General features: G+C 43.9%; 1 protein-coding gene across 4 annotated transcripts in view; it reads left to right on the forward strand.

Moving 5' to 3' along the window:
* Nucleotides 1-14,618, forward strand: part of scarb1 (scavenger receptor class B, member 1) — a 107,772-nt gene that overhangs the window by 81,422 nt on the left and 11,732 nt on the right. For 3 of the 4 annotated variants that reach the window (XM_072587576.1, XM_072587577.1, XM_072587575.1), the window contains exon 12: nucleotides 14,319-14,435. The exons of the other annotated variant lie outside the window; for it this stretch is intronic. In XM_072587576.1, the coding sequence (XP_072443677.1) occupies nucleotides 14,319-14,435 (117 nt within the window). The remainder of the gene's footprint in view (nucleotides 1-14,318; nucleotides 14,436-14,618) is intronic. 4 annotated transcript variants of the gene reach the window in all.

Genomic DNA, 14,618 nt, shown 5'->3' on the forward strand with positions numbered 1-14,618 from the left:
CCCAGGTACCAGTCCATGCTGCAAGTTCACCCACCTTATTCCAGATGCTCCTTGCGTTGAAGTAGACACACTTCAAACCAACTTCTTGCTTGCCGGTGCCATCTTGTATCCCTGAAACTTGATTTTGGACCTCCCTCCTCTCAACCTTTTCTACACTCTAACTACAATTTTGGTTCCCATCACCCTGCTGGATTAGTTTAAACCCACCCCAATAGCCTTAGCGAATTTCCTCCCCAGGATATTGGTACCCCTGTGGTTCAGATGAAAACCATCCTGCTTGTAGAGGTCCCACCTATCCCAGAAAGAGCCCCAATTATCCAAGAATCCAAAACCCTCCCTCCTGCACCATCCCTGCAGCCACATGTTCAACTCCTCGCTCGCCCTATTCCTTGCCTCACAAGCACGTGGCATGGGCAACAAACCAGAGACAACAACTCTGTTTGTCCTAGCTCTAAGCTTCCATCCTAGCTCCCTGAATTTCTGCCTTAAATCCCTATTTCTCTTCCTACTTATGCCGTTGGTGCCTAGGTGGACCATGACTTAAGGATCCCAAAAACATGATCAGAGTCATTGCAAACCCTGGCACCTGGGAGGCAACACACCAACCATGAGTCTCTCTCTCTCGTCCCCAAAGAACCTCTTATCTGTCCCCCTAACTATGGAGTCCCTAATGACTACTGCTCTGCTCCTCTTCCCCCTTCCCTTCTGAGCAGCAGGAACAGACTCTGCCAGAGCCCTGTGCCCCACTGCCTTCCCTTGGTAAGTCGTCCCCCCCCCCCCAAAACAGTATCCAAAACGGTATACTTATTGTTGAGGGGAATGGCCACAGGGGATCCCTGCACTGCCTGCTGGTTCCCTTTCCGTCCCCTGACTGTAACCCATCTGCCTTTTTTCTTGTACCTGAGGAGTGACTACCTCCCTGTAACTCCTCTCAATAACTCCCTCTGCCTCCCGAATGATCCGAAGTTCTTCCTGCTCCAGCTCCAGTTCCCTAATGCGGTTTTCGAGGAGCTGGAGTTGGGTGCACTTCCCGCAGATGTAGTCAGCAGGGACACTAGTGGTGACCCTTACCTCCCACATGCTACAGGAGGAACATTCAACTGCCCTCACCTCCATTCCCACTATTCTAAATTCCCAAAGAGACTGTTGAAAAAATAAGGAATAAAAAATAAATTCATTACCTTACTAATCTGACGCACAGATCCTTTTTTTTTGGTGAGAGGAGGAGGATGGATGGGAGACACTACCCAAGTAGTGTTTCAGGTAACGCAACCACACAAATATGACTTCCTAGAAGTCCTTCGCTCCTCCCTCGCACCTCTCAGCAAATGGAGGCCCAACTCCCAAGGTAAGTTCCTTTTTAATGCGGGAAAACTAGCCCTTCCTGGCAGCTCTCGCTTCACTACTCCTTCTCTCCTCACTGCTCTGGCAAAATCATTCCATACACGTACCACCCTCTGTATGAAAAGGTTGCCCCTTGGGTCTCTTTTATATCTTTCCCCTCTCACCCTAAACCTGTATCCTCCAGTTCTGGACTCCCCCACCCCAGGGAAAAGACTTTGTCTATTTATCCTATCCATGCCCCTCATGATTTTATCAACCTCTAAGGTCACCCCTCAGCCTCCGACGCTCCAGGGAAAACAGCCCTAGCCTGTTCAACCTCTCGCTATAGCTCAAATCCTCCAACCCTGGCAACATCCTTGGAAGTGTTCAGAAAAGATTTACAAGTTTCACAACTTCTTTCCAATCGGAAGGAGACCAGAATTGCACACACTATTCTAACAGTGGCCTCACTTCAAATTTCATACGAACAGGTACTTTTCAGAGTAATTTTGCAGACAGTCTGTGTTTGTTGGTACTCTTTGCTGCTCTGGCTAACTGTTCAAAATGCCTGACTTTTTTATACCCTAAAACATCAGAACGTCTCATTGGTCTCATGTCGTCAAAACAGTAAAATTCAAATTCAATTGGACTTGGGTGCGTGGGACATGATTTAAACTGATTGGCCAAATTTGAATTTGTTGTGTACCATGCCATCAGCTCAGTTAGTTGTTTAATAGCCAAATGTTACATGTTTAAATGTTTCCGCACACTCTGTACTTGTTAAGTCCTTGCCAACTTTCACTCTCTCAAAGGTACAATACACACCTACACCTTCATAACATAACTCAGACAGTTAATTTCACCTAATTCTATTTGCTCGAATCCAAATTTGCGAACATCTTGTGTGAAACCTTACCACAAGAATACACAACATCCACTGGTTCTCCCTTATCAATGCTATAAGGAACATGCTCAAAAAAATCCAACAAGCTGTCAAATAAGAGTTTCCTTCCATAAATCCACGTTAACTCTGGCCATTTTTACCATTCCTTGTCAAAACAGTCTGTAATCCCTTCCTTTATAATAGATTCTGATTCTTTGCAGACTATTGATATTAAATTTAAAAAAATGTAGCTCTCCATTCTCCCCCTCCTTTTGTAAATAGTGAAGTTACATATGCTGTTTTCAGGATCAGTAGAATTTTTGAAAGTCAACAGCCAAAACCTCAATGGGCTCTAGATGTGAACCATTTCCGACAAGAGTCTAACTCCCTCCCCTTGACGACAAGAGTCTAACTACCTCCCCTTGACAACAAGTGTCTAACCTGAGCAGGTCAGGTGAATGCCTTTACGTGCTGCAGTGAATAACGCACATTCCACCACGGCAATGAGTAATTTGGTGATTGGGAAAATAAGCATTCAGTTGTGTTTAAGAGCACTTTAGGATCAGATCAGAGTCATACAGCATGGGAACAGACCCTTAGGTCCAAACAATCCACACCAAACGTAGTCCCACTTGCCTGCTCCTGGCCCATATCCCTCCAAACCTTTCTTATTCATGTACCTATCCAAATGTCTATTAAACATTGTAATTGTAAACACTAACCACTTCCTCCTCTCTCTCTCTCTCTCTCTCTCTCTCTCTCTCTCTCTCTCTCTCTCTCTCTCTCTCTCTCTCTCTCTCTCTCTCTCTCTCTCTCTCTCACACACACCTGGAAATGTGCCTCCTAGACTTGAAATCTCCCATTCTAGGGAAAAGACAACTACCATTAACTCTAGCTAAACCACTCATTATTTCGCAAATTTCTATCAGGTCACCTATCAACCTCTTATGCTCCAGTGCATGGCTGATTGGGTTTGAGAAACCCATTCTCCTGCTTTCTCCCAGTAACACTTGATCCCTTTACTAATCAACAACCTATCCATCTGTCTTAGATACACTCAATGATTTGGCCTTCACAGCTTAGTGGGCGGCATGGTGGCACAGTGGTTAGCACTGCTGCCTCACAGCGCCAGAGACCCGGGTTCAATTCCTGCCTCAGGCGACTGACTGTGTGGAGTTTGCACGTTCTCCCTGTGTCTGCGTGGGTTTCCTCCGGGTGCTCTGGTTTCCTCCCACAGTCCAAAGATGTGCAGGTTAGGTGAATTGGTCATGCTAAATTGCCCGTAGTGTTAGGTAAGGGGTAGATGTAGGGGTATGGGTGGGTTACGCTTCGGCGGGGCGGTGTGGACTTGTTGGGCCGAAGGGCCTGTTTCCACACTGTAAGTAATCTAATCTAATCTAATCTAATCTCTCTGCAGAAATGAGTTCTAGAGTCACCACCTTCTGGCTGGAAAAAAAGTTTGTCCTCTCAGTTCCCAGTGATTGCCCCTTCACTCTGAGGCTGTGCTCTCATGTCCTAGTCTTTCTTACGAGTGGAAACATGTTCTCCACAAGTACTCTATCCATGCCTCTCAGTATTCACAAAGTTCTAAACTCCATTGAGTACAGACCCAGAGTACTCAACCATTTTCCATATGGCCTTCATCTCTGGGATCATTCTTGTAAACATCCTGTGGACCCCCTTCCAACTCAGCACATCCTTCCCCTGATGTGAGGCCCATAACGGCTCACAATCTTCCAAATAAAGTCTAACCAGAGGCTAATAGAGACTCAGCAGCACATCTCTGCTCTTGTTTTTGAACCCTCTTGAAATGAATGTTAACATTGCATTTGCCTTCCTAACTGTCAAATGAACCTGCATCTCAGCTTTAAGAGAATCTTGAACTAGGACTTGCCAGTCTCTGTGCTTCAGATTTCCAAAGTCTTGCTCCATTTAGAAAATAGTCTACGTCTCTATTCTTTCGACTAAAATGTATAACCTCACACTTTCCCACATTGTATTTCATCTGCCACTTCTGTGCCCACTCTGCAAGTCTATCCAATCCAGAGCCCATCTGCTTCCCCAACACTACCTGCTTCTCCATCTACCTTTGAGTCACCTGCAAACTTAGCAACAATGCCCTCAGTTCCTTAGTCCAGATCATTAATGGATGCCTTGAATAATCATGTACCCAATACTGACCCCTGCAGAACTCCATGAGTTACTGGCAGCCATCCTGAAAAAGACTCCTTTATCCCAACTGTCTGCCTTCTGCCAGTCAGCCAATCATCTAACTATGCCAATTCCTCACCCCTAATACCATGGGTTCTTATCATACTTAGTAGCCTCCTTTGCGGCACCTTGTCAAAAGCCTTCCGGAAATCCAAATACATCTCACTCACTGGCTCTCCTCCAACTTGCCCATTACCTCTTCAAAAGAATTCTAACAGTTTCGCAGTGAAAGTTAACTATATTCTCAGAGCACCAACTATCGTACGTGATTGATCAAAACTCCATTCTATTTCCCAAAGTATTGCCACTAGCCACAATTTCCACTTTCAAATGTTAATTGTCTGTCTATGAACACACATCTGTACTAACCTGTATTTTGTATTTGATGATAATGAAGTAGGAAATTGTGTACAAAATAGTAAACAAAAGGAAACAAATTGTGTACTCCCGGACCTGAATGACCTATATAGTCCAGACTGGGTAAGGCATGGTAGTTTCCTTCCCTAAAGGACATTAGCGAACCAGATTTTTTTTTCCCATTCCTGAAGAAGGGCTCATGCCCGAAACGTCGATTCTCCTGTTCCTTTGATGCTGCCTGACCTGCTGCGCTTTTCCAGCAACACATTTTCAGCTCTGATCTCCAGCATCTGCAATTCTCACTTTCTCCATTGGTCCATGCCAACCAGATATCCTAAATTTAATTCAGTCCCATTCGCCAGTACTTGGTTCATATCTCTCTAAATCCTTCCTGTTCATATACCCATCCAGATGCCTTTTAAATGTTATAATTGTACTAGCCTTCACCACTTCCTCTGGCAGCTCATTCTATGCATGTGCTATCCTCTGAGTGAGAAAGTTGCCCCTTAGGCCCTTTCTACGTCTTTCCCCTTTCACCCTAAAACCCATGCCCTCTAGTTCTGGACTCTCCCACCCCAGGGTAAAGACTTTGTCTATTTACCCTATGTATACCCCTCATGATTTTATAAACCTCTATAAGGTCATGCCTCAGCCTTCGACATTCCAGGTAAAACTGCCCCAACCTATTCAGCCTCTCCCTATAGCTCAAACCCTCCAAACCTGGCAACGTCTTTTCTGAACCCTTTCAAGTTTCCCCAACATCTTTCCGATAGGAAGGAGACCAGAATTGCATACAATATTCCAACAGTGGCGTAACCAATGTCCTGTACAGCCACAACATGACCTCCCAACTCCTGCACTCAATACTCTGTCCAATAAAGGAAAGCAAACCAAACGCTGCCTTCTCTATCCTATCTACCTTCTCTTGGGGTGGTGAATCTTTGGAAATCTCTATCGCAGAGGACTGTGGAAGATCAGTCACTGAGCATGTTCAAGGCAGATCAATAGCTTTAGGGATATGAGGATAGTGTGGGCATCTAGTGAGATAGGATGGTAGAGGAGGCTGAAGGGGCTGAATGTCCTCCCATCTGCTTCTGTATTCCTTTTGTTCCTATTCAACTATGCCTTTTACACCATCTCTATATCCCTCCTTTTATTTCTTTCTTTGTTACGTTACTGCTCCTCTTCCAAGTGTATCAGCACCCCCTTTGTCTTTAATTTTTCCTCCATCTTCTAACAATTTCCCCTTTAATCTTTCATCCTCTACTTTTCCTTATTTCTGTAAATGGGCAAAAGCTAAAACATCCTTCAAATCTGGAAGGTGTCTGATCTGCATATCTCTACAGATGCTGTCAGACCAGCTGAAGATTCATACTTTTTGTTTTTATCTCCAATTTCTCCAATCTGCAGTTTTTTTGTATTAATTACAGTAACTTTACCCATTGTTTTGCATTCTACAAGATTTCACCATTGAACTAAATGATGTAATCCTACTCCAGATTTAAATTGTTTGAAGTTGGATGCTTTTGCAGAGCTTGGGATGTAGACTCAGTTGTGGTGTGAGTTCCTGATGGCAGGTTTGGTCTAAGTTCCAAATGGTGTTCCTGACAATTTGTTCAAAAGTAGTGTTGTAGTTGATGAGTTTGGCTGGGGCCTCTGTTTTGCTGGGATTGATTCTGTACCCACCAAAGCTTGTCAGAATGTTTTGATTGGAATTGTGGGTGATGGAACATTCCTTGTTCCAGTCCTACTCGGGCCATGTGCCCCACAAAAAGACAGTTGTAACTGGGGCCCATTCAGCTACACATGGGCCAGCCCTTTTTCACTTCAAGAAAGTGCGAGGAATGAAAAGAACAGTTCAGATTGAGGATGAGCTCAGCCGAGCAGCGGAGTGTGCTGTTGGATGGGGACGGGTTCAGGCCATTTTTCCCAAGTCCCTGCAGAGAGCCAATAGACAATAGGTGCAGGAGTAGGCCATTCTGCCCTTCGAGCCAGCACCACCATTCATTATGATCATGGCTGACCATCCACAATCCATATCCTGCTCCTGCCTTATCCCCATAACCCTTGATTCCACTATCCTTAAGAACTCTTTCTTGAAAGTATCCAGAGACTTGGCCTCCACAGCCTTCTGGGGCAGAGCCCTGAGACCATCCTAATGGGGGGATGGACATGTAAGGGGAATGTGCATCTGTGGTGAAGAGGAGACGGCTGGAGCCTGTACACTATAGATTCTGGAACTGATGTAAATGGGAAGGGACTGGACAAGGGCAGAAAAATATCTAGTCTAGGTTGGAAGAGATAGGTTCTGTGGGACTGGACCAAAAACAATGGATCTGCCTGGGCAGTTATTGTTTGGAATGGAGGTAGGAACGAGCTGTGCGGTGTTGGAGGCAGTGGAAGGGAATTAAATATCCTTTTATTGTCACATGCACTGAAGTACAGGAGTACAGTGAAAAGTTTACAATGTCGCCTCTCATGGCACCATCTCAGGTCCAGATGTTAGATACCAAGAGGATTAAAAAGAAAAATAATTGCATTACCTTGGTGATTCACAGTATCAATTAGAAACAAGACATGGTTAAAATGATAGTTATTATGGTCAGATAAACAAATTACAATAAACATTACATTACAGTAGCTCAGTGCAGGAGCTTCCACACATGGTCTCACCCCAGTCCAACAACTGTCTCCCCTCCTGCAGCTCTTGGCTGCTCCAGGCCTCTGGCCCTCTCCCCTCCACTCCGACTCTCAGCTGCTCCAAGGTAAGTTTTCTTAAGAGGAGAAAAAAACACCAAAATCTTAAATGAAAAACAGAGAGGAAGAAAGGTGGGAGGAGAAAAGCACACGGATTGAAGAGTCCGAACACTGCCTACTCCACCACTGCTGAATCTTTGAGATCACCAAATGAAAAATGTTGGTGACCATTGTGGACATGATGGCCTGATGTTCCTTGGTGGGGTGCTGGCCCAGGGGGATATAGGAGGACATATCTGAGAGCTGGCGCTCAGCCTCTGCAATGCATCTCTGCAAGAGTTCCTCAGAATATTTCTGATATTTCCTTATGACTATTTGGAAAAGCATAGTTTGATTAGAGAAAGTCAGCATGGCTTTGTGAGGGGCAGGTCATGCCTTGCAAGCCTTATTGAATTCTTTGAGGATGTGACAAACTACAGTGAAGGTAGGGCAATGGATATGGTGTGCATGGATTTTTAGCAAGGTGTTTGATAACGTTCCCCACGGTAGGCTCAGTCAAAGTATACAGGGAAACCTGTCTGTGTAGATATAGAATTGGCTGGCCAATAGATTACAGAGGGTGGTGGTGGATAGAAAGTATTTAGCCTGGAGCTTGGTGAACAGTGGTGTTCCACAGGGATCGGTTCTGGGACCTCTGATCTTTGCAATTTTTATAAATTACATGGATGAGGAAGTGGACGGGTGGGTTAGTAAGTTTGCCAATGACATCAAGGTTGGTGGAGTTGTGCATAGTGTGGAGGGCTGTTGTAGGTTGCAATGGAACATTGACAGGATGTAGAACTGAGCTGAGAAGTGGCAGAAGGGGTTCACCCTGGAAAAGGTGTGAAGTGATTCACTTTGGGAGATCAAATTTGAATGCAGAATACAGGGTTAAAGGCAGGATTCTTGGCACTGTGGAGGAACAGAGGGATCTGAGGTCCATGAGCATTGATCCCTCAAAGTTGTCACTGAAGTTGGTGGGGTTGTTAAGGAGGCATAGTGTTTTGGCTTTCATTAACAGGGTCACCTTCTCAAAAAAGGTTTGTGAGACACGATCTGCCCTTGATGAATCCATGTTGACTATTTCCAATCAAATTGTTGCTTGCTAGATGATTATAAATCTTATCTCTTATAATCCTTTCCAAAACCTTTCCTACAACAGAAGTCAGGCTCACTGGTCTATAATTACCTGGGTCATCTCTCCTGCCCTTCTTGAACAAGGGCACAGCATTTGCAATCCTCCAGTCCTCTGGTACTAAACTTGTAGACAATGACGACTCAAAGATCAAAGCCAAAGGCTCCGCCATCTCCTTCTGAGCTTCCCAGAGAATCCTCTGATAAATCCCATTCGGCCCAGGGAAGTTATCTACTTTCACGCCTTCTAGAATTGATCACACCACCTCCTTACTAACCTCAATCATTTCAAGTCTAATAGTCCAATATCTCAGTCTTCTCCTCCTACAATATTCTCCTTTTCCTGAGTGAAAACATGAGAAATGTTCACTTAGCACCTCTCTGATCTCAACAGGGCCCACACACAACTTCCCACTTCTGTCTTTGACTGGTCCTATTCCTACCGTCTTCATCCTTTGATTCCTCACACTCCTACAGAAAGCTTTAGGGTTCTCCTTTATTCTACCTGCTAAAGACTGCTCATGTCTCCTTCTTGCTCTTCTAACCTCTGTCTTTGAATCCTTCCTAGCTGACCTGTAACTCTCCATCGCCTCATCTGAACCATTTTGTCTTGTCGTCACATAAGCCTCCCTCTTCCGCTTAACAAGAGATACAATTTCTATAGTAAACCACGGTTCCCTTACTTTATCACTTCCTCCCTGCCTGATAGGGACATACCTATCAAAGACTCACAATATCTGTTCCTCAAACCAGCTTCACATCTTGATTGTCCCCATCCCTGGCATTTTGCTACCTCATTCTATGCCTCCTAAGTCTTGCGTATCTCATTATAACTGCCCTTCCCCCTTCTATAACTCTTGCCCTGTGGCATGTACCTATCCCTTTCCATCGCTTAACTAAACTAAACGTAACTGAATTATGGTCACTCTCCAAAGTGCTGACCTACCACTAAATCAAACACCAGGCCTGGTTCATTACCAAGCACCAGATCCAGTGTGGCCTCCCCTCTTGTCGGCCCTTCGATATACTGTGTCAGGAAACCCTCCTGTACACATTGGACAAAAACTGATCCATCCGATGTACGAGAGTTATAGCATTTCCAGTCAATGTTGGGGAAGTTAAAGTCCCCCATAATGACCACCCTCTTCCTTTCACTCCTATCAGAATTGTTTTGCCAATTCTCTCCTCCACATCCCTGGAACTTTGCGGTGACCTATTTTTAACAAAAAAACTCCCAGTAATGCGACCTCTCTCCTGTTTCTAATCTCAACCCATACCACCTCAGTAGACGGGTCCTCATCTAAAGTTCTTTCAGCCACCATTACACCGTCCTTGACTAACGAAGCCACAACTATCCCTCTTTTTACCACCTTCCCCGATCTTAAGGAAAGATCTAAACCCTGGAACCTGCAACATCCATTCCTGACCCTGCTTTATCCATGCCTCATTAATGGCCACAGTGTCAGAAGTAAGTTATTCACTGAATGGTGAGTGTGTGGAACGCACTGTCAGCAGTAGTAATAGAGTCGGATATGTCAGGGACAGTTAAACGACTCTTGCATAGGCACATTGATGATAGTAAAAATGTAGAGTATGTCGGTTAGTTTGATATTTGAGTAAGATAAAAGGTTGACAGAACATAGAGGGCCGAAGGGCCTGTACTGTGCTGTACTGTTCTATTCTCTAATAGTGTCCTCGGCCCAACCGTTTTCAGCTGCTTCATCAATGACCTCCCCTCCCATAAGGTCAGACTGAAGATGTCCATTGATGATTGATTGTGCAATGTTCAACACCATTCGCAATGCTGCTATATTGAAACAGTCTTTGTCCAGACCTTGCTGTATTTGAACAATGTCCAGGCTTGGGCTGACAAGTGGCAAATAACATTTGTGCCACACATGCCAGGGAATGACCGTCTCCAAAAAGAGATCATCTAACCACCGTCCCTTGACAGGCAATGGTGTTGTCATCACTGAATACCCCACTATCAACATCTTGAGGGTTATCCTTGATGAAAAACTCAACTGGACTCTCCAAACAAACACTGGCTACAAAAGCAGTTCAGAAATCATATGGTAAGTGACTCACTTCCTGACTCCCCAAAGCCTGTCTACCATCTACAAGGCACAAGTCAGGATTGTGGTGGAATGCTCCCCACTTGCCTGGATGGGGGCAACTCCAATAACACTTGAAGCTTGACACCATCCAGGGCAAAGCAGCCTGTTAGGTTGGCACCACATCCACGAACCCCCCCAATGCCTCCACCATCAAAATTCACCAAGCAGCAGTTTGTACAATCTACAAGATGCACTACAAAAATTCACCAAATACCCTTGGGCAGTGACCTCCAAACCTACGACTACTTCCATCTTGAAGGGCAAGACCAATATCCTCAGGAGGATGGAATTTGCTCATGCTTTTTGGGGGGAGGGGAGGGGTTTAAACTAATGCAGCAGGGGATTGGGAACCTGAATTGTAGTTCCAGAATACAGGAGGTGGAGGGTAGTGAGGTCAGGGATAGGTTTACAAGGTCGCAAGAGGTCACCAGGGATGTTGGTTTGAAATGTGTCTACTTCAATGCCAGGACCATCCAGAATAAGGTGGGTGAACTTGCAGCATGGATTGGTACGTAGGATTTCCATGTTGTGGGCATTTCAGAGACATCGGTTGAGGACGGACAGGAATGGTTGTTGCAGATTCTGGGATTTAGATGTTTCAGCAAGAACAGATGATGGTAAAAAAGGGGGAGGGTGTGGCATTGTTAATCAAGGGTCGTAATTACAGCAACTGAGAGAACGTTTGAGGACTCTACTGAGGTAGTTTGAGCTGAGGTTCGAAACAGGAAAGGAGAGATCACCCTGTTGGGAGTTTTCTATAGGCTTCCGAATTGAACCGGGATGTAGAGGAAAGGATAGCAAAGAGGATTCTCGATAGGAATGAGAGTAACCAGATAGTTGTTAAAGGGGATCTTTAACTTCCCCAATATTGACTGGGAATGCTATAGTTCAAGTAGTTTAGATGGGTCAGTTTTTGTTCAATGTGTGCAGGAGGGTTTTGAACACAGTATGTAGACAGGCCAACAAGGCGAGATGCCATATTGGATTTGGTACTGGGGAATTAACCCAGCTGGGTGTCAGATTTGGAGGTTGATAAGCACTTTGGCAATAGTGACCATAATTTGGTTATGTTTACAATAAAAATGGGCAGGGATAGGTGTATTCCGGAGGGAAAGAGGTATAACTGGGGGGAAGGTAATTATAATGCAATTAGGTAAGATTTAGGATGGATAGGATGGGGAAGGAAACTGCAGGGAATTGGCACACTTGAAATGTGGAGCTTATTCAAGGAACAGCTACTGCGGGTCCTTGGTAAGTATATGCTTGTCAGGCCAGGGAGGTAGTTGTCGAGAGAAGGAGCCATGGTTTACTAAGCAAGTTGAAGCTGTTGTCAAGAGGAAGAAGAAGAAGGCTTATGTTAGGATGAGACATGAAGGCTCAGATAGGGGGCTTGAGAATACGGAGATACAAGCTACAAGATTAATTGGGATTCAGATTGGCAAAGAGGAGGTTTTGGCAAATTTGGGAGATCTGAAAATAGATAATTTGGTTGTGTTTACAATAAAAATGGGCAGGGATAGGTGTATTCCGCAGGGAAAGAGGTATAACTGGGGGAAAGGTAATTATAATGCAATTAGGTAAGATTTAGGATGGGTAGGATGGGGAAGGAAACTGCAGGGAATTGGCACACTTGAAATGTGGAGCTTATTTATATTGGAAAAGGGCAGTGTTAGTGAGAATACGGAGATACAAGCTACAAGATTAAATGGGATTCAGATTGGCAAAGAGGAGGTTTTGGCAATTTTGGGAGATCTGAAAATAGATAAGACCCCTGGGCCAGATGAGATTTATCCTTGGATTTTTTGGGAAGCCAGGGAAGAGATTTCAGAGCCTTTGGCTTCTATCTTTGTCATCATTGTTGACAGGAATCGTGCCAGAAGACTGGAGGATAGCAAATATTGTTCCCTTGTTAAAGAAGGGGAGTTGGGTCAATCCTGGTAATTATAGGCCAGTGAGCCTTACTTCAGTTGTGGGTAAGATGTCAGAAAAGATTGAGAGGGGATTTATAATGATCAGGAAAGGAATAATTTGATTAGGGATAATCAACATTGTTTTGTGAAGGATAGATCATACATCACTAACCTTATTGAGTTCTTCGAGAAGGTGATAAAACAGGTGGATGAAGGTAAAGCGGCTGATGTGGTGGTTATGGACTTCAGTAAGGTGTTTGATAAGGTTTCACACAGTAGGCTATTGCACAAAATGAGTTTTGGGATTGAAGGTGATTTAGCGATTTGGATCAGAAAATGGCTAGCTGAAAGAAGACAGAGTGGTGGTTGATGGGAATTGTTCATCCTGGAGTTCAGTTACTAGTGGTGTGCTGCAACGATCTGTTTTGGGTCCACTGCTGTTTGTCGTTTGTAAAAATGATCTGGATGTGAGCATAGAAGATTGGGTTAGTAAATTTGCAGATGACCCTAAGGTAGGCAGATAGTGCCGAAGGATGTTGTGGGTTACAGAGGGGCATAGATAAGATGCAGAGCTGGGCTGAGAAGCAGAAAATGGAGTTTAATGCGGAAAGTATGAGGTAATTCACTTCAGAAGAAAAAACAAAAATGTAGAGTACTGGGCTAATGGTAAAATTCTTGGCAGTGTAGATGAACAGAGAGATCTGTGTCCAGGTGCATAAATCCCTGAAAGTTGCCACCCAGGTTGTTAAGAGGGCATATGATGTGTTATCATTTATTGGTAGGGGGATTGAGTTTCTGAGCCACAAGGTCATGCTTCAGCTGTACAAGGCACCGGTAAGGCCGCACAAGGAGTATTGTGTACAGTTCTGGTCACCGCATTACAGGAAGGATGTGAAAGCTTTTGAAAAGGTTCAGAAGAGATTTACTTGGATGTTGTAATGTTCTATGTTCTATTGGTTAATGGACAAAAATCTGTCAAATGGAGTACCATGTGGAAAAATGGGAAATTGTCCATTTTGGCTGGAAGGGTAAAAAAGGAACATGTAATCTCAGTGTAGGCTAGGGGGATTGTCTTTTTGTTGCTGTTGCCAATTCTTCACTATTACAGATAAATTCAACTGATTCACTCCTGGTATATCCTGACTTTGTTTTTGCTAGTTCTTCTAGTTTAACATCATGATGCTGTTTGAAATAAGGTAACTGGCAAAAAAAAGACAGATCAAATCACAACTCCCTTTTAAAAAAAATTTGAACATGTTGCCTAAAAGGGGCAGTGGAGGCAAATTCAATGGCAACTTTAAAAATGTAGGGTCCAGTTTACAGGGCTATGGGAGTGTGACTGAAGAGCCAGCAGGTGGGTGATGTGCTGGATGACTCTGTTTTCTAATGGTGGTTATGAGAAGCATATTAATGATTAAGAGGTTTAAAGCTGTAAAACACCTAACAAATTTTAAATATCATTAGATACTATGAAATATTAATAAACTAACCTTGTGCATGATCTGTAAGCATTTCATAATGCCCTAAAACATCATTCTAACTATTTTTTAAAAAATCTAAAACCCACCTGAAGCAAAAAATGTACAACCTGCATTTTTAACTTTAAAAATAAATTAATTTGTTCCATAAATTCTGAGTGCTTTGTAGGACAGAAACATTTTATTTTGGAGTAGTAAGCAATGCACCAAGGACAAACCATTTGCTTCAGCAAAATCTAATCCTGTGACTTTGACCAAGAAACTGGAGGTCGAAGTCTCTCTCCAGGTGCGTAACTATTTACTGGTGTATCCATGTTGATGTATGTCATAACTGGTCTCTGATCCTCCCTCTTTGCTGCCCATTCAGTTTGGTAATAGTGTCAGAGGATGCCTCAAAGCAAATGAGGAAGCAGTGCTTTGCAAACATCTAACAGAATCTTCCACCAGCATTAAACAAGTAAAAATGATG

The sequence above is a fragment of the Chiloscyllium punctatum genome, chromosome 17 (genome assembly GCF_047496795.1).
Source record: "Chiloscyllium punctatum isolate Juve2018m chromosome 17, sChiPun1.3, whole genome shotgun sequence".
Classification (NCBI taxonomy): Eukaryota; Metazoa; Chordata; class Chondrichthyes; order Orectolobiformes; family Hemiscylliidae; genus Chiloscyllium; species Chiloscyllium punctatum.